The 23,844-nt window shown below is 52.6% G+C and overlaps 1 protein-coding gene across 8 annotated transcripts in view; it reads left to right on the forward strand.

The window, feature by feature from the left end:
* Positions 1–23,844, forward strand: part of DIS3L2 (DIS3 like 3'-5' exoribonuclease 2) — a 286,215-nt gene that overhangs the window by 252,000 nt on the left and 10,371 nt on the right. For all 8 annotated transcript variants that reach the window (XM_073359152.2, XM_073359149.2, XM_073359151.2 and 5 more), the window contains 2 exons: positions 5,694–5,877; positions 9,485–9,571. In XM_073359152.2, coding sequence (XP_073215253.1) covers positions 5,694–5,877; positions 9,485–9,571 — 271 coding nt within the window. The remainder of the gene's footprint in view (positions 1–5,693; positions 5,878–9,484; positions 9,572–23,844) is intronic.

Genomic DNA, 23,844 nt, shown 5'->3' on the forward strand with positions numbered 1-23,844 from the left:
GGAAACCTCTCTGTACGGCAGGCGCAGAGAGCAGGATTGCCATCATCAGTAAGAACCTGTGGCCAGGGCAAGCACCTGCTCTGACCCACCTCTCTGTGCGGGGGGGATATGGAAACCTTGCATGAGTGCACAAAGGGCAAAAGTTCAGAGCATATTGTTTATGGGATTTTGTGCAGCTGGGAGCCAAGGATAGCTCAGCTGATCCAGAGGAAACTGTACCGATGGTGTTGGAGAGCATTTCACATGGGATTCATTCAGTACAAATTCAAATGGACTAGTCTCTCTGTCTCCATTTTTTTAGCCATGAAATATTTTTCTTTTCGCTCCAGCCTGCCAGATGGACCCAGCCAAACTCCAAGTGAGGCTGTTTTAAGAAAAAAAAATCCCTCTTGTCGTTTGACCTGCCGACAGTTAGCAGTTTCAGTGCTCTGCTCCTGTTAATGACAGAGCCAGGCTTCGGCGCTGGCCTCCAGATGCTGCCAGCCAAACTTCAGCTCCAGGCTGCCTTATGATCCATTTCTTTTTTCCGAACCACAAAGTAGCATTTGCTGACTTGAAGCCCTGCGCTCTCAAAGTTAGCTGGAGTTACAGCCTGCGGTAGCTCCATTCGAAAACAGCTCTTTACAGCTGAGGGGCCTGGGGGGGCTTCCTGGTTTGCAGCTCTACAGCCCTAGAGGCTGGGGATAACGACTGGGGAGGTGGGAAGGCAGCCTGTGCTGACAACGCCCACAGGCCCTCACCTCTCCAGGTCGATTTCTGCTTTTAGCCAGCCAGCCATGCCGGGTAACTGCCCATGCTCCTCCCCTTAAAGGTGAACAACACAGATTTCGAAACATCCATGCACACTCTCCCTCCCTTATAAGATCCCAAAGAAGAAAACACTTCACTGCCCTTCATGTATGCAGTGAGTCTTACGCATTAACGTGTTCGAGCCAGATGTGGGTCCTGCGGGATCTGAGCCACAGACCTGGTTCCTCTGCTGAAGTGGGTGAGCTCTCAAACACTGGGCGAAAGAGTCCTTTCGTTTGAAATCGTGACTCATTCCCTCGGTGTCCATCAAGCCCTTTCTGGGCAGGAATTTCTCATGCTTCACCTTAGCCTAGATGTGACCTTTCCCTTCTGCCCATTTGGGGATCTTCCCTCTGGAGACGGGCACTCCGTGCACATTGTCCTCGGCAACTAAATTCCCGGCAAGTCTGAAGTTTAAAACGGAAGCATCTCTGAGCTATCCCGAGACAGCATCTCAGTGTTAATTCCTCTTTCACGCTTGCAGAACTCCAGTGACTCAGTCTGTTTTGTTGAAGCTGACAAAGACACGTAAGTGTCACCCTGCTGAAAATAAGGAGAAATGTTGACTCAGAAGGAAAATGGTTGGCAGGTAGGAGGGTTAACTGGACAGACTGGCTCTTCCAACCCTAGGGATATGGTAGCTGGGGGGAATCGCTCGCAGTCCAAGCAGTCAAGAACAAAATTCTAGCTCTCGTGACGCCAATGGGAGTTTCTCCACGTTGACTTCAGTGGGGCCAGAACCTTCACAGGTCATCTTCATGCAGCAATTAGTGGTGTTGGGACACTTTTAATACTGGGGGTGCTGAAAGCCAGCCCCCTTACCCCTGTTCACCCCCCCCCCCACCCCTGGCAGAGCTGGGGCCGGGAGCAGGGCCGTGTCTCCAGCGGTAAAGGGCCCAAGGCTGGGACCGGCAGCCGGGGCGCCACATAAAACTTGGGGGTGCTGCAGCACCCCCCGCCCTCCTAGCTCCTACACCTGTGGCAGCAGCTCAGGATCTGTACTGACCCTGGCTAATAGAAACCGACCAGACTGGGGGCTAGAAACTGCCATATGTAATAGGGTATGGTCAAGGCACTTTTCTTTAACATTTTATCCTGACTGTATTAACTTCTCTTTGGACACGAGAAACTAAACTCTCTCGCCTTACCAAAGCGGGTTCTCTCCTTTGTGTGACCGTCCTGGTCTCTTGTAGCATTGCTCATGTGTTCTGGGCTGCCGGTTTTGAAGTTCTAGCTCTGAGATCCTATGATTCCTTGTTCAGAAGAAACAAATATGCTTGTAAAGAACTATAGGAGTTGGCAACCAGATACAACAGAAAAGGGAACTCTTCTGCCGGTCTCCCAGCCTCGCTTGAACCTTCTTGCATCTCCCCTTTGGGAGGAGGCTGGAAGCGTTGACAGGGAACCATTCTATGGAGTCTCTGGTTTAGTTAGTTAGCTTCTCTTCTAAAGCATCTAACTAGGGGCTTTAGGCACAGTGAGTTAATCCACTAGCCTTTCACCTCTGGAAAGCTGGGTTCACATCCTGCCATGTCACAGATGAAAGCAGTTTGGAGGGCTCGGTCCCATCTTAAGTCCTTCCTATCCATGTCCCCAAACCACCCAGTGATTTGGCACCTCTCTTTGATCAGCTTGGGACTAGAGCAGCAGGTCAGGACAGAGATGGGCCCCCAGAATGAGGTTTTGCAAATCTGGATTGAAGTGCATTTGCAGAGAGAGAAGGAAGCATTATCTGACATTTAGTGTACAGAGAAGACAAATCAAAGGGGACATGATAGAGGTAAAGAAAATAACAACTGGTATTGAGGCCATCTGTCAGATGCTTCCAGTTACCCTTACTCATGAGAACAAAAGAACCCCCAGTAAAATTAAAAGGCAAGAAAACCAAAACAACAACGATGAAACAAAATATTCTTTTAAAAATACAAAGCTTAAGGAACCGGAGAAATTTGCAGCCCCGAGTTATCAGTGAGGCAAAGAGCTAAGGCTTAGACACTCTTGTGAACAATAAAAATACAATCTGCATTCCCACGAGTTTGGATAGAGAATTATAAGGGCTGTAATCCTTCCTGCCTCAGGACGTAAAGCACTGCTATCTGCCTGGGATTCAGAAGACATTTCCCCCTCGGGCATGTTATTGCCTTGTCGTCTAGGAAAGTTCTACACCTTGTTCCGAAAGACCTGATATTGATCACACTTCAAGACAGGCTCCTGGACTAGAGGGGCCATTGGCCTGATGTGTTGCAGCAACACCTGTGTCCCAGTGACATCTGCCCATATGTCTGTGTGGCTCTACCTACTCCTATAAATCTCTGACTTCCCTTTGCAATGTGATATGCACGAAAGAAAAGGAAAGAATCTGGCATGATACATTTTACTGGCCTTAGCACTTGCCAGACTGGTTCAGTTAGCCTGGATTGGTGGTGTAATGGCCTTTTCTGCCCCCAGTCACAAGAGAAGTTTGCTGTCGAAGTGTGGGCACTGATGACAGTACGTGTACCAGGCTGCCAAGAATGTGTTTCTGCTTCCCAAATGATCCACTGAAAACTAGGCTTGTCGACTCAAGGTGGTTATTCTATCTTGAACGGTGTTTACAGAAACCAGTGATGTTTTCCTTTCGCTGATGAGCTATTTGAACCCTGCCATCCCCATGTGGTTTGGTTTGCCCTTTAGAAATGCCTGTTTTACACAGCAATTGAACGGACAACTGGTTACCTGCACAATGCTGCTTTACCCCTTAGTCTGACTAACAGCCGGCTGGTACCAGCTGCCATAAAGGGACCAATGTTGCCATCTTGTGGTTGAACTGCACCAAAGCAGCTTTAACCTTCTCCAACTTCCCTCTCTAACGTGTATTGTCACGGGTATGTATTAAATGAACCCAGCTTCCATTCTGTGACGGCCTCCGCGTCGCCTGCAGCACGTGTCACTCCTGTCAGGGCTTGTGGGGAAATGTTAGAAACTTAAATAAACGGTGGTTGGCCCAACATTAGCATGTGCTGTTTTCAGTGCTAGTAGCTTATTGGTGGCCCTCTCCCAGTCCATTTTCCCTGTTTACCCCAGCGTCCTTTTCTACCCTGTCTGGTAGGGCAGCTGTCAGCCCTTTGGGAATAGCGTCCCTTAGGCTGTCTGTGTGTGCAGAAAGCAGGGGGTTGGCCTATTAGCTCCATGCTCTGTAAGGAGAGTCCACAGCGCTGCTCCGGTAGGAGTTCTGATCCATTACAGATGAGCATTTTCACTGCTGATTTAGGGACGGAAAAGGGTAACCGGTTAGCATGAGGCTTACTGTTAACTGGACCTTAACTGTTGACGCACCGGGCCACTCAGCTGGAGGGACCCCATCCCCTGTCGCGCCAGCAGGACCTCAGCCCCGGCCGGGTTGGGCCAGCAGGACCCCAGCTGCAGTGGGACCTAGATCCCTGCCACCTGGCCCGTCGGAGGAACCCCAGCCCTTGCTGCGCCGGGCCAGCCGGAGCGACCTCAGTTAACCAGTTTAAAGATTTTTTTTTTTATCGTTGAACCGGTTAACCGATATTTACATCCCTTTGCTCATTACAGCTGTTATTTGCTTATTCCTCCTCTCCTTTGTTTTTAATGATTTCCTTTTTCTATTGGGTTCTGCGCAAGTGCAATTGGTTGACCATACAATCAGTCTGGGCATGTGCTATTATTGTAGGATAGCCCAGGAATACAGTGTAGTGTGATCCACATGTCGCTCGTTAACCTCAGTAGCACACACGGTAAAACTCCCCAGTGGTCTCCATTGTTAATTTCTAAGTCACAGAGCACAACAAAGTCCTGTGCCTAGTCCTGCAAATCTGCCACAAAGGCACTTGGGCTCCACCGCAAGGGACTTCTCCAAATTGCTCTGCTGTGGCCATTTGGCATGCACGAGCTGCGCTCAGATGCCAGCATAATTAGTGGCAATATGCATATGCAGTGCTGAGAGTGTGATGTTGCTTTTACAGCTCTATTATCATTGTTGGCAGTTAGCACAACTTGAGAAATCCACCGACTATGTGGAGCAAATGGTGGAAGGCCCAATTAAACACATTTCTCTGTTTATCCAAGCCCTGTTAAACACATCTCCTGTGACACAGTCCTGCAGCAAGAAGAGCATAGCCCATGACCCCGTTAGGATCATCGTTAGTGCTATAGTTTACATTTTGTCCTGTGTGCTGCTCGTGAGGTTTTCCTCCAGTGTCTGTGTTTTCAGTGGGAGCAAGGAGAGTTCAGGCTGGCTTGGGTTGGTCTCCGTGCTCGTAATGGGGGAGAAGCCATGGATAGCCCCAGTGCTGTCTTTGTCGTACATTCAGCCCTGCACTTAGAAAAGCTACTTTGCTTTCCTGGCCATCTGTCTGCGTTTCCAGCTGTGCGCTCAGCATTTGTGTAAGGCGAACGCTAAGGCAGATTCGTAGCGTGGAAATTCGCCTGAAACTCATGCAGCTGTGCTGACCACACATGTCGTTCTCAGGGTGGGAGATGAAGTGGGGGTGGGGGGGGCACTGTGTTTCCTCTGGCTCAGGAAGACAGCTATCTGTGTTTGTCTTCCGTGCTATCACTCACACTGCATTTGCTTTTCTTGTCAAATGTTTCAGGAGATACGATGACCTGCAGCGGGATTATTTTATTGTAATTTGAGCTGTCCATTTATTGCTGGCTTCTGCTTGTCTGCACCACTAGGATGGCCCACAGGAACCTCAGCTGGAGAGAGAGGATCTGGGGAGGTTTGCTGGTATCTCAGGTCTAATCTTCCTCTTAAGCCACTACTAATAACCGCTCTCCTATGCACTCACACTGCACTAGCTCCCAGCATTGAGTACAAGCTGTTGATTAAGGTTGGCACTTCATGGCCCCAGGGGCTTCCTGCTTTAACTCTCATGATGCCTCTCTCCTTGCTGTAGGCTGGTGGAAGAATTTATGCTGCTGGCAAACATGGCCGTCGCCCATCAGATCTACCGCTCCTTCCCCCAACAGGCCCTGCTGCGCCGTCACCCCCCACCCCAGACAAAGATGCTGAACGACCTCATGGAGTTCTGCGACCAGATGGGACTGGACATAGATTTCAGCAGCGCAGGGGCCCTGCACGTGAGTGGAGACCGCACTGGGGATTTGCATCAACAGAGAATGTTTAGCCGGTTAAGCTCTCCTGGGGTTACTGATACTTTCTCCGACAGCATTTGTATAATGGCCTGTGTTTACCTGCTCTCCATTCTCTGGGTGATCTGCCCTGTCTTCTGCACAGGGCTACAGCTGACTGTGCAGAGCTGGCCAAGGGGGTGTCCAGGGGAGTTTGGAGATGAGGCTCGCCTTTGTAGCCACGCACTGGGCATAAAGAACAGGGCGTGCATTGCCACGCGAGTCCTCCATTTGAAACCCTCCTGCCCTGTCTTCAGCCAGGTGGCAGGGTTCGGGGGGCAGGTCTCTGTGCTCCACTAGACCCAGCCTCTCAGAAAAGTCTGGTTATACCCTCCTGTCTCAAACCGGGGCTCCCAACAAACACCTCGTGCAGAGAGATGTGATTTTCTTCACAGGGCATAAAAATGAAGCCACTGACACTGCAGAAAAGATGACAAATCCCCAAGAGGTATTAGTCTGCCCAGTGTTTGTCTGCTCTCTCGAGCCATCTCCCCTGGGGACTGGAGGAGATCACTGATAATGAGCCAGGAGGGGGGAGGCTCTTGAGGGAAAGACAATCCTAAAAACTACCCAGCACTTTCCATCTCTTGATTGCTGCCCTCGCAGTAGCTGGTTAACCCCCGCAGCCCCTTGTCAGGGCGGGGAGGGTCTCCCTGTTGTATGGCTGGGCAGGTCACGGCAGAGAGCTGAAGCAAGTTGCTTGTGACCACTGAGGGAGCTAGTGGCTGGCCAGAAGTGGAAGTCAGCAGCATGCAAACCACACGAAGAATTGTCATAGAGAAGAGGTGGAGATTCGGTGGGATCATGACAGGCAGCGCCAGAGGCCACACCCCCTGCCTCCCTCTCCGTTAGCAAAGAAGCAGGGTTTGCAAGGGTTTAAAATGTCATCTCCAGGGTCAGCATCCACCGTGGCGTGGCCTCCCCTGCTGCAGCCTCACACATCAGAGTCTGACCTCAAATCGGGCTGTAGCCAGACACAGCGGATCTAGTACCAAATGCAGCGGACAGTTGGTGCCGGCGAATGTTTGCTGGGAGGAGTGTGGTGTAGTGGTTAGCGCCGGGAACTGGCGATATGGCCTCCTGAGTTCCACTAGTGCCGCTGACTGCGTCAGTCTGATCTCGTCTAAGTCACGTTCCTGCTCCGTGGCCTTCGCTGTACAGCGGGTGGAATAGGGAGGGTGGCCCACGGGTTAGGGGCTAGCTTGGGAAGTGGGAGACCAGGATTAATTCCTGCTTTGCCCCAGACTTCCTGGGTTGCCTTGGGCAAGTCATGCAACCTCTCTGTGCCCCAGGTCCCCGTCTGTACCATGGGGCACTAGCCCTGCCCTCCCTCCCAGGGCTGCTAGGCAGATAAATGCGTGAAAGATGATGGGGTGCTCAGGCCAGTAACAGGGGCTGGATAAGTATCATAGGTTGCTAGGTGATACATGCTCCCCCACTGGGGGTGTCACGGTCTGACTGACGTGTGCGCAAAGCGCTCGGAACCCCTCAGATTCCGGGTCCTGGGTGTTTCTTGCAGAGACAGGAAATCCAAGGAATCTTTGCAAAGAACTTAACAGCGTAATGAGAGCAGAGGAGTGGGCAGTGCTGAAGCAGTAGATGGATAGGAAAGAGCTCTCTAGCCGCGGCTGAAGTAAGGGATGGAGAAGAGTATGGGCTGTTAGGAATACATTCAACACAAATCTTTGTTTTGCCTGATGCCTAGATGCTGTGCTGATGGGTGTGCTCTAAGTAAAGCTCCGTGTTGGTCACGGAGGTGACGGAAGTCATGGATTCCGTGACTTTCCATGACCACCGTGACTTCTGCAGTGGCCGGTGCGCCTGGCCCGGGGGCCACCTAAGCAGCTCGGGTAGCCCCTGGGCCAGGCACACCGGCCACTGCTGGGCCAGTCTCGCCTCCCTCCCCCGCCCCCCAGCAGCAGGAGTTTGGGTGTGAGGGGGGCTCAGGGCTGGGGTGCCTATCCGGTGGGGGGGACTCCCTGGAAGGGCAACAGCAACTTCCCTGCCTCAGCACCTAGCTCCACGCTGCCTCTGCCCGCAGGCACCACCCCCACAGCACCCATTAGCCGTGGTCCCCGGCCAGTGGGAGCTGCCGAACTGGGGCTTGGGGCAGAGCAGAGGCAGTACATGGAGCTAGGAGCTGGGTAGGGAGCCTGCCCCAGCCCCACCAACCCCCCAGGCCGCAACCCACCCCCTCCCGAGCACCCATGACTCCCCCCTCCCCCAGGCCACAACTCCCCCCAGCACCCACGTCCCCCCAGAGCAGGGTCGCCAACCCCCCAGCGCCCGTGACGCCCCCAGGCTGCGACACCCCCCCATGAGCACCCACGGCGATGGATGGGTAATGATTCCATCTGGAGCAAAGCCCCTGTTCGGAGACGTGACACCCTTAGGGGTATGTAAAGCAGCACGCTCCCTGGGGAGGGGAAGGAAAAGCTGGGGCAGAAGCATAGAGGTTTCCGACGAGGCTACAGTGTGTTTTGTGTGTTCGGGCAGCCTGCCGTTTCTGTCGCTGGTTAGCTCTGTTCTCACCAGCCAGTCATTGCAATAAAGCAATTTCTGCATAGAAAGATGATGGTTTCAGGGGTGGGACTGCGGAGCCGTACTGGGAAATCTCATGCACTGTATATGTATATACTGCAAACCATGGCTTGGGCTGAAATGAAGAGAGCGTTAAAGCTTCACTTCAGATGGAAAGTGAAGCATGCGGGGCTCCAGTATTTTCTTTTTCATTGCCCCTGGACTGCTGGTGATACTGTTAATACAGTGCATCGTCAGCCTCCCTCGTACTGTTCTGTTAGGTGCGGCCTCACCGCTCTGCTCCCTCCTCTGGGACTTGCACCGAGCTCCTTGTCAGGGATGCTGAAGACAGGGGGATGCTTTTCCTCCGAGCTTTGACCATGTGGGGCCTTTCCAATGAGGAGGAGGAGGCAGTGCTGCTTGTTACTAGCCTAGTACAATGGCTTCAGACTGCTGCGTCCCTCGGAGCGCTACACAGTGCATTGAGCCAGGGCAGTGGAATATGCTTTGCTGCATGGGAGGGAACTGGTCACAAGGCCCTGGGGTTTGACCTGCAGGTTGAGAGGGAGAAGATAAAAGTCCATCTCTCTGAATGTTCGGAGATTATTCCCCTGGCTTCTCTGCCCCACATGGCTGCTGCCTTTGGAAGGCAGATGCTGAGCAATATCATAAGTGACTGCAATATATAGAAACGGTGTCCACAAGGCAGCCCTGTCCTAGCCAACCAGGCGGTGAGCACCAAGCTGGGACCAGCCGGGCTGCCGGGACCATGAAAAACCAGCCAGGCTGGCATATGGAGGAAACATATTTGCTGTAGCCAGCCAGGCTGTGCATATGGAGGAAACATATTTAGTGAGGAAAACATTTCCGTTTCACGTTTCTAAGTGATGGGTGCAAACAAGGAAGAGGGGATTTTTGTTGTAAAGGGTCTGCACTTTCTGAAATCCCCGGAGCAGTAAAACAGCGCAAAGAGCAGGACTTGTTTGTTCTCCCCCAGAGCCTTTCACCTGTTTCTTTCCCCCTTCTCTCCTTCCAGAAAAGTCTGAATGAAATGTTTGGTGCAGACAGCTATGCAGAGGCCAGGAAAGAAGTGCTGACCACCATGTTCTCCAGGCCAATGCAGGTAAGAGCCGCCAGGTCACAATGTGCTTATCCCCGTGCAGCCAGCACCAGAATGTTTTCGGACTCGTCGCCACCAGCTTTGCGTTTCCTGCCCAGATCAGTGCTCCTTCCCCTCTCCCGAAAACCCCCCTCTGCACTGGTCGTTTAAACTGTTACACAGGGGGAAGGGAGATGAAGAAGCTAAGCGCTTCACTGGTAACTCCCGGCAGCCCCAAAGCCTGGCATGACCCAGATTTATACCTGATGCGTCCAGTCTGCTCTAGTCAGTGAGGCCTGCCTGGTTACTTATGGGCTGGGTTCACCGGTCAGGGCTGGGCAACCCGCTGAGATTGATGGGTTCAGTGGGAGTTGCTCCTTGGACTCTCCCTCAAATGGCGCAGCCAGGAGGCTCCTACGATGGGTGCTGCCACCACGGGCACAGTTCTGGGTATTTCGCATAGGAGGCTTTGGTGCCATAAAGGGTTTAAGTGACTGCTAGGCAAGGGCAAGGATGGCAGGGTGCAGATCCCCCATTGACTTCAGGGGATTGGGCCAAGCCTAGTAGCCCTGCTAAAATCTCCTCTCATGACATCCAGTAGCAATTTCCTTCCTAAAGAGCCATTCAGGGCAGCTGAGGGGCCAGGGAACTGGGGTCACTGGTTGAAAGCCCAGCCAAAGTCAGACCCTGTAACCGCTGTTCGGTCCAACTTTAACGAATTAGTCTCAGTTCAGAGTAAACAGGCATCCCCATCAAAACCCAGCATTGACCTGCCCTTGTAAGCAGAGGGACCCAGGTCTGAGTAGGCCACGGAGACCCATCCATCTCAAGAGGTGGTCTCTTTTGGGTAGGTGGCAGAACTGACAGGAGGGGAGCTTGCCGTGCCACGATTGTGCTGGCTTTGTTGCGGCACCCTGTGAACAGCTAATCTGGTGCGTTTCATCGGCACAGAATTAGCGAAAAGAAAACACAGTATAATTTTTGTAAAGCCTCTGCCTTGTTAACTTGGCCGCCGCGCGAAGGGAGGCTGGTTCTGAGAGCGCAGCCCACCAACAGGGAGAAGGTGACACGTTCCTCAAAATGGCCTCTCTGCCGCTGAGTGTTTATCACCATGGGAATACATCATCTTCCTGACATTACTCATTTGACTGTCACTCTTCTAATTAGTTAATTTGCTCCATTTACTCATTAGCAGTTGCCTGAAGTCCTGCTGTACTTTAGCAGCTTAATGCTTGTTTGCAAATGTAGCTGGGGAGGCTCTGATGGCAATTAGCACAAACTGTGTGGTAATGATCCCCTCCACACGCCCGTTGGACTCATTAGTACAGTTTGCTGCTGCGCAGTTCTCCCCTTTTTAGCTGGGTGTGTTTTTCCACCATGTTTCTCTAGATAACGACCCTTTGTCTGGCTTCCACGTGTCTCCATCACCGGAGGCATGGATAGCTTCCTTTCCCCTTCAATGGGACGTACTGTTGAAGTTGAATCCTATTTGTAGCGTCTATTACATGGGTTCCCCCTCCAGCCTGCTGCTTGATTGTGTTGCGTCAAGGCCCCGAGTCTTCTCCCCAGGTACCGGACTGCCTGGGTCTTTGAACGGACGGTCGAAAGGAGACTGGTCACGTGGGCAGGCACGGCCCAGTATGGGGCAGTGAGAACTTTCTGAACTGTGTGTTCTTGTTCAAGGGCTAATTTCTCTTTAAGCCCCAAAGCTGTGTCTGTGCCATATGAAAGGCCTGCCGGCGCGTGGAGGAGGAGAGTAAACTTGGAGCCCCTCCCGCTCTCCACCACCAGGCACCTCAGCACATTCGGCAAACTCACCTGCCACACAAGCACATGCGTTGGTAACAGCCGAATTTGCAGCGTCTGCCCGTCATTGACAGTGGTGCAGAGCCTTTACTTCCTCAATGAGGAGTTCCGTATGAATCAAAACCACGGAGGAAGGCCTTTGGGAGCTAGGTTTGGGCAGTGTCTCATTCAAACCATTTCCTAACCTGAGCTGGTGCTTTGGAAGTTTCATTTGCTCTTCAGCTTCCTTTCCCCCCAGGCCCAAAATGGAAACGTGCCGTGTTTCCTTTTCACGTGGTGCTGACGCTCTGCCAGCGATGGCCCAGCTCAGGCCAGCCTGGCCGTTGCAGAGGAGGGGTGAGCACAGCAGTAGGTAAATAGATGCTGAGCTTGAGCAAAGCAGGACATGAGGATGTTTGCTCCTAGCCAAGCGAAAGCTTTTTCCCAAGGCTGTGACACAGTTAAGTGTCAGTTTTAGACTCTTCAGTCTGTACTCTGTGAAGTCATAGAATCATAGAATATCAGGGTTGGAAGGGACCCCAGAAGGTCATCTAGTCCAACCCCCTGCTCAAAGCAGGACCAATTCCCAGTTAAATCATCCCAGCCAGGGCTTTGTCAAGCCTGACCTTAAAAACCTCTAAGGAAGGAGATTCTACCACCTCCCTAGGTAACGCATTCCAGTGTTTCACCACCCTCTTAGTGAAAAAGTTTTTCCTAATATCCAATCTAAACCTCCCCCACTGCAACTTGAGACCATTACTCCTCGTTCTGTCATCTCAATGGTAGCAGAACAGTCTAGAGCCATCCTCTTTGGAACCCCCTTTCAGGTAGTTGAAAGCAGCTATCAAATCCCCCCTCATTCTTCTCTTCTGCAGACTAAACAATCCCAGCTCCCTCAGCCTCTCCTCATAACTCATGTGTTCCAGTCCCCTAATAATTTTTGTTGCCCTTCGCTGGACTCTCTCCAATTTATCCACATCCTTCTTGAAGTGTGGGGCCCAAAACTGGACACAGTACTCCAGTTGTGGAGTACTGGTGTGGCTGGTGTCTTTTTTTAAATACCTCCAAGTATCTGCAAGGGATATCGTGAGGGTAGTGTGCTGAAATGGTGCAAGTGTCTGGGACTGTGGTTGCCTGTAAAATGCCCACATCTGACCTACAGTCCCTCATTATATGAGTGCCCTCTCTGTTTTGATGAAATTTCCAAGAATCCAGATTTCTGATCAGAGGGCCCCTCTGCCCTGCTCCTTACATGACTGCTAAGGAGAGCATTGTAATGAAGCCTGTTTGGAAGGACTGACCAGGAAGAGGAGACCTTTCCAACTTATAGATATTAATGGGTCAAGGCAAGTTTATGGATGGAAAGGCATTTTGAAAGGAGAACTCTAACTGTATGTGACGTCAGAAGGAAGCTAGACCAGCATCAAAAACAATAGAGCCTAACTCTCTTCAGAAGTGTAGCTATGGTCAGAAAAACATCTATATGGAATTTCCAGTCTTGCTCAATAAGCCTGCTCCCTAGGTATGTTCTGTGTTGCATCTTGCTTCCTCCACAGGCAAAAATAAGTTTACAGTTGAACTCCCGTTAGCCCTACAGAGCCAACCCCGCTCTGGGAAAGCGAGCTGGATGCGATTCTGGCTAGTGTATCACCAAGAGAACTGGTACCTTATGTTCTGGGGGTAGACCCTTCATTCCTGCTAATTGAGCATGGGTCCAGCTAGACTTTGGCTCCCAGGGTGAGCTTACAGGGCTGGCTCTTTGCAAAACAATCTTTTAACTTGTAAATGGAGTATTGGTATGGAATTGCCAACACTCCCCCCTCTAGCCCCTGCCCCCCAAGCATGGAAACCTACAATGCCATTTTTAGAGTCACTTTTGCAAGTAGATCCTGCATGTGGGTATGTGTGTTCATGTGCACCTGCCTTTTAGCAAACGAATCATCTCCTGAATGGAAGGAGCACTGCGTCACACACAGACAAGACTGGCAGAGGTAAACAATTTCAGTTTTTCTGTCCCAGTAGATTGATCTGCAATTAGCAATGTTTGCCAGGAGCACACCGGAATTTTCCACGTTGGCTGCTCCATGACTTGCCCTAAGAAGGTCCTCCAGGGTTACTTAGCTCTCAGCTAAGAGTGTCTGATCCTCTGTCGCTCGAGGAAGTACAAAAGGCCATCCAAACATTACGGAATGGTTGTGCCTATGGTATGCCACCTGAGCTGCTCAAAGGTGCTTTTGGCCTCCATCAACTGCTCTTTAAAAGTGTGGGCATCAGCGTGCCAGCAGAATGGGAAGACAGCATCGTAGTGTCTTTGTACAAAGGCAAAGGATCTCACACTGAGTGCAGCAACTACAGGTCGATCTCATTGCTATCAGTCCCTGGAAAGATCTTCGCTCTGTTCTGGTTGCTAGGATGCAGCAAATGCTCCTTAACAGACTTGGTGTCCACAGCTGTTTCGCTGCTGGGTGGTTGATAATGAATGCTTCCCTTACGCTACAGCTTCCAGCTGAGCTGCACTGAGAATTTAATTGCCTGCTTCATGTGGTGTATATCAACATCAAAGTGGCTTTTGATTCTGCCGACAGATCAGCACTTTGGCTCGCCCTGAAAGGAGTTGGCGCCCCGGATGTTCTACTAAATCTGGTGCCCGATCTTTGTACCAGTGTGAAAGTAAGCGTTGGCGCACGGCTTCTGCTGCGTTTCTACACAACCTCAGGTGTGCAGCAGGGGATGCATTCTCACCCTGGCACTATGCTGCCAAGCTGCCAGCCGGATCTTAGACTTGCTGCTCCACACGTTGGAATCAAGGTTGGTCAAGAAGCAGTCACTGACCAAGACTTGCCGACAGCACTGCTGCCTGCCGTGTGGAGAAGCAAAAGAGTTCCAGCCCTGCCCATCAAGCCTTCCAAGACACCGCCTGCACCATGGGGTTGAGCATCTTAGACCAGAAGAGCAAGGTCTAGAATTTGGAGCGGGGCCACCAGAACGCCCCAGTGTATGTGGGGTCAAGTACCATGAAGAGCACTGATGAGTTCAACTGCCTAAACTGCAAGCCAAGTCCAAACGGTTGCAGCAAACTGGCTGTCTTCCAACTACTGGGCCTCGCTGTCTCCTGCATGAAGTCCACGTCTTGCTGTGGATGCAAAAATGTCTCTAAACTGAGACTAAGTTCAGGCTCTAGCAGGCCTGTGTACTACCTGTACTGCTGTACGGGTCAGAAACCCAGACCTCTTACAGGCAGAGCTGGAAAAGCTAGAGGCATTCCATGTGCATTCGACTTTGTACGAAGTGCCATAATCTCAGAGAATGGGGAAGGAGAGGAACATGATAAATGAATAGAGAAACCAGCTTCGTAAGGGTCACAGGCCATGAATAAGTCTCTACTTTGTTTGGAGACGTAGCTGTTGTCTGGGCTGTCAGACGTCTGGACAAGCCATGTCTATGTGCAGCGGAGCATGTCTGTACCTCGAGTCTCCTTGGGAAAGGGACACTTCCCGTTTCTACCCAAGTGGCTGGGCCTGCCTGGGATTCAGGGCATCCCAGTGAAAACACCACAGACCCTGCTTTCCAAGGGGTGCCAGGCGAGTGCCATCTGGGATTGACACAAACACTTCCCAGGCTGCCTGTTTGCAAGCATGGAGATGGGTTATTCTGGGAACAGGGGGCCCAGGGGCAGGGGTGAATTTTAGGGGAGCGCCTGATGTGCTTGCAGCTTGTGACGTTTATTGTCTTTCCAATCACGACCTGACGTTTGAGCCCCGAAAGGCCCTTTGCCCACCAGCAAGGCGCTCTGTGGTTATCCCAGAAGTAGTCAAAGATGGAGGGAAGTGGTCCCCTCTGCAGCCAAGCTCTGCCCATCGCAAGGTAGGGACCTCCGGTTGCTTGTCACACACCTCCCCACTCCTGGCCTTGGTGTAAGTTAGAGCAGCTGAGGAGCTGCCGTAACTTACCCCACTGGTCCCTAAGTGGGTTTTCACGAGTGGAGAATAAGCAGCGCGGAGCTCCTCTCTGGCACATCCCCTGCACCAGAGGAGGACACAGGAAGCTGGCTGGTGGACATATTCTCCTCTGTTGGCACCTCCAGCCAGAATACAGCCACAGCAGAGTGGAGAATATGGCCCCGAAAAGGCCTTCATGTCTCCTTGCCCATCCACCGTTCCCAGCTCTCCAGCTCTCGCAGTCTCTCCATACAGTGCTGTGTGCACCATGAGTAAGGAAACATGGCGCCGTAGACAGGAAGTCTGTGCCCCCAGCCATTGCCTGAAACCACACATGGGGCAAGGCTCTGGATCGGCCCCTGCTTTAGCCCTGGGACACGTGGGCCGTCGCTGCGATCACTGGCGATGCCAGGACTCCTCTGCATGACGACATCGGTGCTGGGCGATACTGAATGGCCTGCTTTGCTGTGTATGTTTCCGTCCTCGGCGCTGCGGCTTGTGTGTCAGAGATCAGGCTGCAGGTGAGTCGGCCAAAGCCCACAGCAGCTAATTAATCCATGATCCTGCCCAGCTCATGTCTTGGACGCGCGCTCTGTACCTCTGGGTCAGGACAAATGCCTTTCAAATGGAGGGAGAGGGAGGTGGGAAAAAGCTCATAATGTACGTCAGCGGGAGCCCCTGGGGCCTGGTGCGCCAGTCAGCTTGTAAAAGATGAAGGAAAAGTGACACCTCATTTTTCAGGGGCTCAGTCACTTGGGGATTCAGTCTGCCCTTAAGAACAAAGCAGCCCTTGGTCGGCTGTGGCTAATTTATTCGCCTGCTCCTTGCAGTTCTTCTTGGGAACGGAGCGCAGCAGAGCATTGAGAACTTGTCGTTCGAATCTGTTAATGAGAAAACATCCGGTTGGAGTCATGCCGGTATCGCTCGGGAGCACCATCGTGCAGGTGGTGACAGGCAGTCGGAGCTGCCCGCCTTCGTTCATGTGTCCTCGCAGGAGCCCCGGAGAAGTGGCCTCAGAATAATCCTCTAACCATTTTGCCCACTCATCGACAAAGGATGCTAGGGTCTCTTCAGCCCTCAAGGAAATGCAGCCCCCTTGGGGTGGGGGGCATGCAGCAACTCTTTAAAATGTCAACTCTGTGCAACGGTCTAAGGCAGGCGGTCGAGAAGGGTCCCAAAGCCAACTGCATTCAGGAGGCAGAATGATAAATCCCCTGACTGGAACTGGCCATGGCAGTGGGGCTAATGCATCCCTCCTGTGGCCAATGCTATGGGGAGGTTAATGATGGGTGGCAATGGTAGGACTCTGATTTGAAAGATGCTACGCCCCCAGGGCTGTGCTGAGGAACTGGGGCGAGGGGAAAGAACACCCCCACTCAACCACTTCCTCTGGCTTCCTGGGGCTTCCTTGAAGTGGGGCTTTTCTCCTCTAGGACCATAACCTAGCCAGCAGCTTGGCTCGTGAGAGCTGATGGGCGCGTGGTGATCTGGCCTCAGGCCTGTGACACACCCGGCGTGCCGTGGAGTTACAGGAGCGTCTGGATGTGCTTTTCCCATGGTCCACATGGAGCTGCAGGGGTCGCTCTCCACACGTCCCCGTAGCTCAGCTCCATGCAGAGGGCTCCCTAAAATCCCATCAGAAATCGCTGTCGGGGTGGCTGTTCAGCGTGAGGCACTTTTCTTCCCCGGAGGCCGAGCATGGGACTAGAATGCCTCTCCCGTGTGGCCTGCAGCGGTGAGCCGCTGGGGAGCGGGGCTAATTGAGCCAAGGAGCCTGTGTCTCGGGGAGTGCATCAGAGATAATGTAGTCCTGGGTTGTGGAAATTGGAAGCGGTGAGAGCTCCTAGCCCAGCTATTGGGTCTCAGTAGAAGGCCAGAAGAATGCTGCTTTTTTTAACCTGCTCTGTTTGCTTGCCCGGATCAGTGCATTGCAGCTCAGCGAGAGCTGGCGGAGCTGATCGCATGGGGAGCTGGAGGAGGTAGCTGCCTGAACCATGAATCCCAGGGCAGGATTTCAGCTTTGTAATCGGAGCAGGCGACTCCCGTTGTTTTTAAACCTCTCACTCTTAGTTTTCAATGGGTTCATTCAATCGCCGTTCCGCCATAACCCCGCCACAACCCCCCGATCTAAGGGGCTTCTCCGTGCGGTTCAGTCTCTGTCTGGGCTGTTTTTCCAGCCCTTAGGGCTGGTGTTTTGCAGATGTAAAAATAAAAGCTGGAACATGTAATAACAGCAGCTGCACCACCAAGCAACGTTCCCGGTGAAGAGGCTGCTGGGAAGCGCAGGGCCAGCGCTGGCCGCGTGTTGATTTAGCCGCGTATACCAGCAGTTCGCTTTGTAGCCGCTTCTCATGAAATGAAGCCGCAGGTATCGCAGCAAGTTTGTCCCCGTCTCAGAGGTGAACAGGAAAGCTGTTGTTTTAAACTGTGTCAGCTCTTGGAGCAGTAACGGCGCCTGCGTAGACATCCAATGTACAAACACATTTGCCCAAAGAAAGGTCAGGAATCAGGCTTGGTGGGGCCGGCAGCTGAAGGGGAGAGCCCTGCATGAACTGTGGCGCCCACGAGCCACCTTCCAAACCCCACCTCGGTCGTTTGGCTTGGGTGTTGCACCTGTCCCCTCCCCTCAGCTGTGTTTTAGCTGATTAGATTGTAAGCTTTCCAAGGCAGGAACCGGACATGTTACTTCTTTGTAAAGCACGTTGCAGACTTGGGGGTGGCCCCAAGCCTCTTAGCCAAGTTGCCTGAACAGGGGTGATTTCGGTGAATGGACCCTGGATCAGACACGGCCCTGCTTTGATTTTGCAAAACCAAGACCTGGCTCCTCCAGCCCAAAGTTGGTTCATAAAATCCTGCTTCTCCTGTATTTACCTGCCAACACCTGAGTTCCAGGTTCCTTTTCCTTGGCAAGAGTGGAACGCGCCCCATCAAAACCCTGGGCGTGCATGTGTATTCTGCATGAATGCTAGCCCCCTCCTGCTGTTTTGGGTACAGGTTTGAATGCATAAATATCTACCGAGTGGCTGGAGGTTAGGTGCATACAGAGGGACACTATCGGAGAAGGCTTGTGAGCACAGAGTGTCCAGGACATAGGACTCCCTCTGGAATTGTGCCCAAGTGCATGCAGAGGAAGGGGTAAAAGGCCGTGGCAAGTCATGCAGTGCTACTGAGCCATCTGTGTGATCCAGGGGGTCTAATAGCATCTTTCCATTGCGTGTGGCGCTGGTGGGAGTCTTGTCATTCTGCAGGCTCTGAGCAAATTGCTCTGGCCCTGCGGGCTGGCAATGGGATTCGGAGCCTTTCACCGCAGATGGAGGCTAAGAGCTGTTCTCGTCTGATGGCTGCATGGGGGCCTGCCTGATGGCAGCGTGCCCATGCAAGCCCCCTAAATGGCACGAGCAGAGGCCAATGGCAATGTGCCATGGCAGCTGAACTCCCCTCTCACCCTCCGAATCCCCACTGAAGAGCCATGGCGGGGAGCTCGACCTGCCCTGACCTGTGCTGGTCCAGCTCTGCAGTGCCTGGAACAGCTGGTCCTCTGAGCAATGCTACACTGAGAGGCAAGCTCTGCAGCGGGGCCGTGTGTGCCTATCTGCTCTCCTCCACCGGCACCTGTCTCCCTAGAGCCGGCCCCGCAGCCAGGCATGTGCCTGTGTCTCTGGGCTGCCCCGACGCAGGTTACTTGGAAAGGACTTTCCCACTCTTTCGGTGGCTCGGAAAGGGAGCCGGGCTGGGCACCGCAGTGCACGGTGATGTTACGGCTTCAGCTTAGTGCTGAATGAGACGCTGGAGCAGCCTCACAGATGCTTAAACCCTCAGCCCTGTCTCTTTAAAAGCACCCACAGAAGAGCTGTGCCGAAGGGCTGTATACTAACCTGCCAGAGAGCAGGCTGAGGGAGGACGGCAAACAGCAAGCTCCTGAGTGAAGCAGTCCCTGGGCTGTCAGTCTGGCTGCGTGGCTTCTTCCAGGAAAAGGGCTCTTCGAGCTCCCTTTGATTTATTCCCGATCTGTTATTTAGACTGTGCAGATATAATAACGCACGAGCCAAGCGGCATCTGTTCCCAGCGAGCAGTATCAAGGAGCTCCATTAATCCCCATGATGGATGGGGCTGGGGAGGGGAACGGTCTGTTTCCCATTGCCCAAAGGAAGGGGGAAAGTTTGGCTTATGCTGCCCGAGCGGTGAACAGGCAGCAGTGCGAGTCGATGGGGAGCCCCGCATGCTGCCCGGGGATGGATTTCGCTCCCGAGGCCAAGTCTCGGGCGGGACCCCCACCGGATCTCACTGGAGCCTCTGGAACTATGGCCATAGCGGAAATCCTCTGTCGGGAGAGCATCCTTCATGGGCCTGGAACGCGCCGGCTCGTCTGTTAAATCCATCACATCGGCCCCACTTCCCACACATCCCCAGCTGTTTAACCCGGCTGCCAGGGCACTCCTTGTTGGACAGTCTGTTCCCTCTCTCCAGAGGGCTGTCTTTAAGGGAGCACACCGGCCTGGCTGGGAATTTGGGCAGGCGGGGAGGAAAAGGGAGAGCCACACACAGCCTTCTGGCTGGTGGGAGTCAGAGGTCAAGCCAGTGTTAGTTCAGGCCATTTGAAGCAAACTCCTCCCAGGAGACCTGCTGCCATGGAAGCTCCCTGGATCAGGTTGGGCAGCGTTAAAGTGGAACCGGGAATTCAAGGCAGGATTGTTGAAATCTTGCAGCCAGCCGCCCACTGTCTTATGGCTGGCTTTCCCCTTTCCTGTGGGGTAGAAGGAATGGACTGTAGCTGGCTGCCCCCAGGGCGGGGGATTCCCTCCAGTCTGCCATTCTCTGTGCCCGTTTTGCCGTGCCGTTTTCCCAGTGTCCGTGATGCACCAGTCACACATTTACACTGGGCAGGGTAGGGAGCATGGCCCTGCTGTTCACACATACTGCCGGCCTGAACAAACCACCTGCACAGCGTCCTGGGGGCCACCTGCACTAGAAAAACCGGTACCTATATCGCGGCACCCGCGCTAATCCGTGAGCATTAAAAAGGGCCGGGTGGGGGCGCGGAACTGCAATGAGACAGGCTCTCAGCCTCCTAGTGTAGACCAGCTCCTTGGTCGGTCACCGTCTCACGGAGAGGGAGTGGAGGAGATGGACTCCCTTCCCTGGCTCAGATGAGAAGAGCCGTGGGTAGCTGGGCAGGGGGCAGAGAGGGTGAGCGAGTCGTCCCCTGCAGCAGCTGCGCTGCCGATCATGGCAAAGGAACATCAGATGCTTGAGCTCGGTGCTGCTGGGAGCCCCCCGTCGCCCATCTGACAGACTGATCCGCTCCCCTGACTCTTTAGCAGAGCACCCCACCTCTCCCCCTGACTCCACGGCTTGGATTAGGGTTTCCTCAACGCACCAGGCCAGGGGTGACTCTTCCTGATTGCTCAAACCATGTCATTCCTCCCTTTTTCCACGAGAGGGCGCGCTAGGTCACCTTACTAGCACTGCAGGGACTAGCCTGGGTGAGCAGCGAGCATGCAGGCATGGCCCTCCTAGTGCCCTGCCCCGCTGTTACTGCTCTGGCCAGAGGCGGGTGGGAATGCTACACTCACCGGTTGGGGGGAAAAATAGGGGGGCCTGGCCCTGAGACCTGTTGCTGTGTCCGGCTGAGCAAAACACGAGGCAAACTGCTACACAGAGAAAGCCACAAGTGCATTTCAAAGCCCAGGGCCAGCTCCACCCACAATGTAGATCTGTTCGGCTCCATGGAGCCATCAGCTGAGGACCTGGCCCGTACCCCATGGCTGTGTGAAGCGAGAAGGGCTCACTGAGACTCCCCCAAGTTAGAGAGCAGAGAGCTCTGGTCCCCCCAAGTCCATTTCCCAGGGGCCTATTTCCCTGCAGTACAGGTCAGCGGATGTCCGGCCCACAGGGCGGGGCGAGGAGGGTTTGGGACGGCGAGGAAGAAAATGTGCAGTGGTGGAAATAGCCTGATGAGATCTTAACCCAGCAGGGAATTGAGGAACAACCAGTGGGGCCCCTGGACGATGGAAAAGGAACACTTAAAGACGATAAAGTCATCACGGAGAGACTAAATGAATTCTTTGCTTCGGTCTTCACGGCTGAGGATGTTAGGGAGATTCCCAAACCTGGACGTCTTTTGTAGGTGACAAAAGGAATTGTCTGGGGACAATTGTCTGGGGAATTGTCACAGATTGAAGTGTCACTAGAGGAGGTTTTGGAATTAATTGTGAAACTTAACAGTACCAAGTCACTGGGACCAGATGGCATTCACCCAAGAGTTCTGAAAGAACTCAAATGTGAAATTGTGGAACTATTAACTATGGTTTATAACCTGTCCTTTAAATCAGCAACTGTACCCAATGACTGGAAGATAGCTAACGTAACGCCAATATTTAAGAAGGGCTCTAGAGGTGATCTGGCAATTACAGACTGGTAAGTCTAATGTCAGTACCAGGCAAATTAGTTGAAACAATAGTAAAGAATAAAATTGTCAGACACAAAGAAGAACATAAATTGTTGCACAAAAGTCAACATGGTTTCTATAAAGGGAGATCATGTCTTACTAATCTATTCTTACTAATCTATTAGAGTTCTTTGAGGGGGTCAACAAACATGTGGACAAGGGGGATCCAGTGGACATAGTGTACTTAGATTTCCAGAAAGCCTTTGACAAGGTCCCTCACCAAAGGCTCTTACGTAAATTAAGTTGTCATGGGATAAGAGGGAAGATCCTTTCATGGATTGAGAACTGGTTAAAAGACAGGGAACAAAGGGTAGGAATAAATGGTAAATTTTCAGAATAGAGGGGGGTAACTAGTGGTGGTCCCCAAGGGTCAGTCCTAGGACCAATCCTATTCAACCTGTTCATAAATGATCTGGAGAAAGGGGTAAACAGTGAGGTGGCAAAGTTTGCAGATGATACTAAACTGCTCAAGATAGTTAAGACCAAAGCAGACTGTGAAGAACTTCAAAAAGATCTCACCAAGCTAAGTGATTGGGCAACAAAATGGCAAATAAAATTTACTGTGGATAAATGTAAAGTAATGCACATTGGCAAAAATAACCCCAACTATACATACAATATGATGGGGGCTAATTTAGCTACAACTAATCAGGAGAAAGATCTTGGCGTCATCGTGGATAGTTCTCTGAAGGTGTCCACGCAGTGTGCAGCGGCAGTCAAAAAGGCAAATGGGATGTTAGGCATCATTAAAAAAGGGATAGAGAATAAGACAGAGAATATCTTATTGCCCTTCTATCAGAGGTGAAAGTAAGCTGGTACGCCTGGGTCAGCGTACCGGTAAGAGCCGGTGCTCCGTACCAGGACCGGCTTTCCGAGAGGGCAATTTAAAGCCCTGGGGTACCGGCGGCAGGGCTGCGGTGGAAATTTAAAGGGCCCCGGAGTTCCAGCCACTGCTTCCCCCTCCTCTCCCCCCAGGGCCCTTTAAATCCCAGCCTGAGCCCTGCTGCCAAAGCCCTGGGATGGCGGCGGTGGGGCTCCAACGGGCATGTAAAGGGCCGGGATGGTAGCAGCGGCTGGGGCCCTTTAAATCCCCAATGAAGCCTGGCTGCCGCTACCCCAGGGCTCGGGCAGCAGGCTCAGGCGGGGATTTAAAGGGCTCGGGGCTCCGGCAGCTGCTTCCACAGCAGAGCCCCAGGCCCTTTAAAGCTCTGCCAGAGCCCCAGGGTAGCGGTGGCAGCCAGGAGCCCCCAGGACTCCTCAGTGATTTAAAGGGCTCAGGGCTCCGCTGCGGTAGCAGCAGCTGGAGCCCTGGGCCCTTTAAATCACCCCGAGCCCCGGGGCTCCCAGCCGCCTCTGCAGTTGGTAGCTCGGGAGTGATTTAAAGGGCCCCGGAGCTCCCAGCCTCCACTACCGCAGCTGGAGCCCTTGCCCTTGGCCCTGGGGATTTAAGGCCCTGCCTCTTCCGGTTGAGGCCACGCCTCTTCCTGTTGAGGCCACGCCCCCTGCTCAGGACTCCGGCGTACCGGTAAGTCCTCTAACTTACTTTCACCCCTGCCTTCTATAAATCCATGGTACGCCCACATCTTGAATACTGCTTACAGATGTGGTCCCCTCATCTCAAAAAAGATACACTGGCATTAGAAAAGGTTCAGAAAAGGGCAACTAAAATGATTAGGGGTTTGGAATGGGTCCCATATGAGGAGAGATTAAAGAGGCTAGGACTTCTCAGCTTGGAAAAGAGGAGACTAAGGGGGGATATGATGGAGGTCTATAAAATCATGAGTGGTGTGGAGAAAGTGAATAAGGAAAAGTTATTTACTTGTTCCCCCCCATAATATAAGAACTAGGGGCCACCAAATGAAATTAATGGGCCGCAGGTTTAAAACAAGTAAAAGGAAGTTCTTTTTCACTCAGTGCACAGTCAACCTGTGGAACTCCTTGCCTGAGGAGGTTGGGAAGGCTAGGATTATAACAGGGTTTAAAAGAGAACTGGATAAATTCATGGAGGTTAAGTCCATTAATGGCTATTAGCCAGGATGGGTAAGGAATGGTGTCCCTAGCCTCTGTTTGTCAGAGGGTGGAGATGGATGGCAGGAGAGAGATCACTTGATTATTACCTGTTAGGT

The sequence above is a fragment of the Lepidochelys kempii genome, chromosome 9, assembly GCF_965140285.1.
Source record: "Lepidochelys kempii isolate rLepKem1 chromosome 9, rLepKem1.hap1, whole genome shotgun sequence".
Classification (NCBI taxonomy): Eukaryota; Metazoa; Chordata; order Testudines; family Cheloniidae; genus Lepidochelys; species Lepidochelys kempii.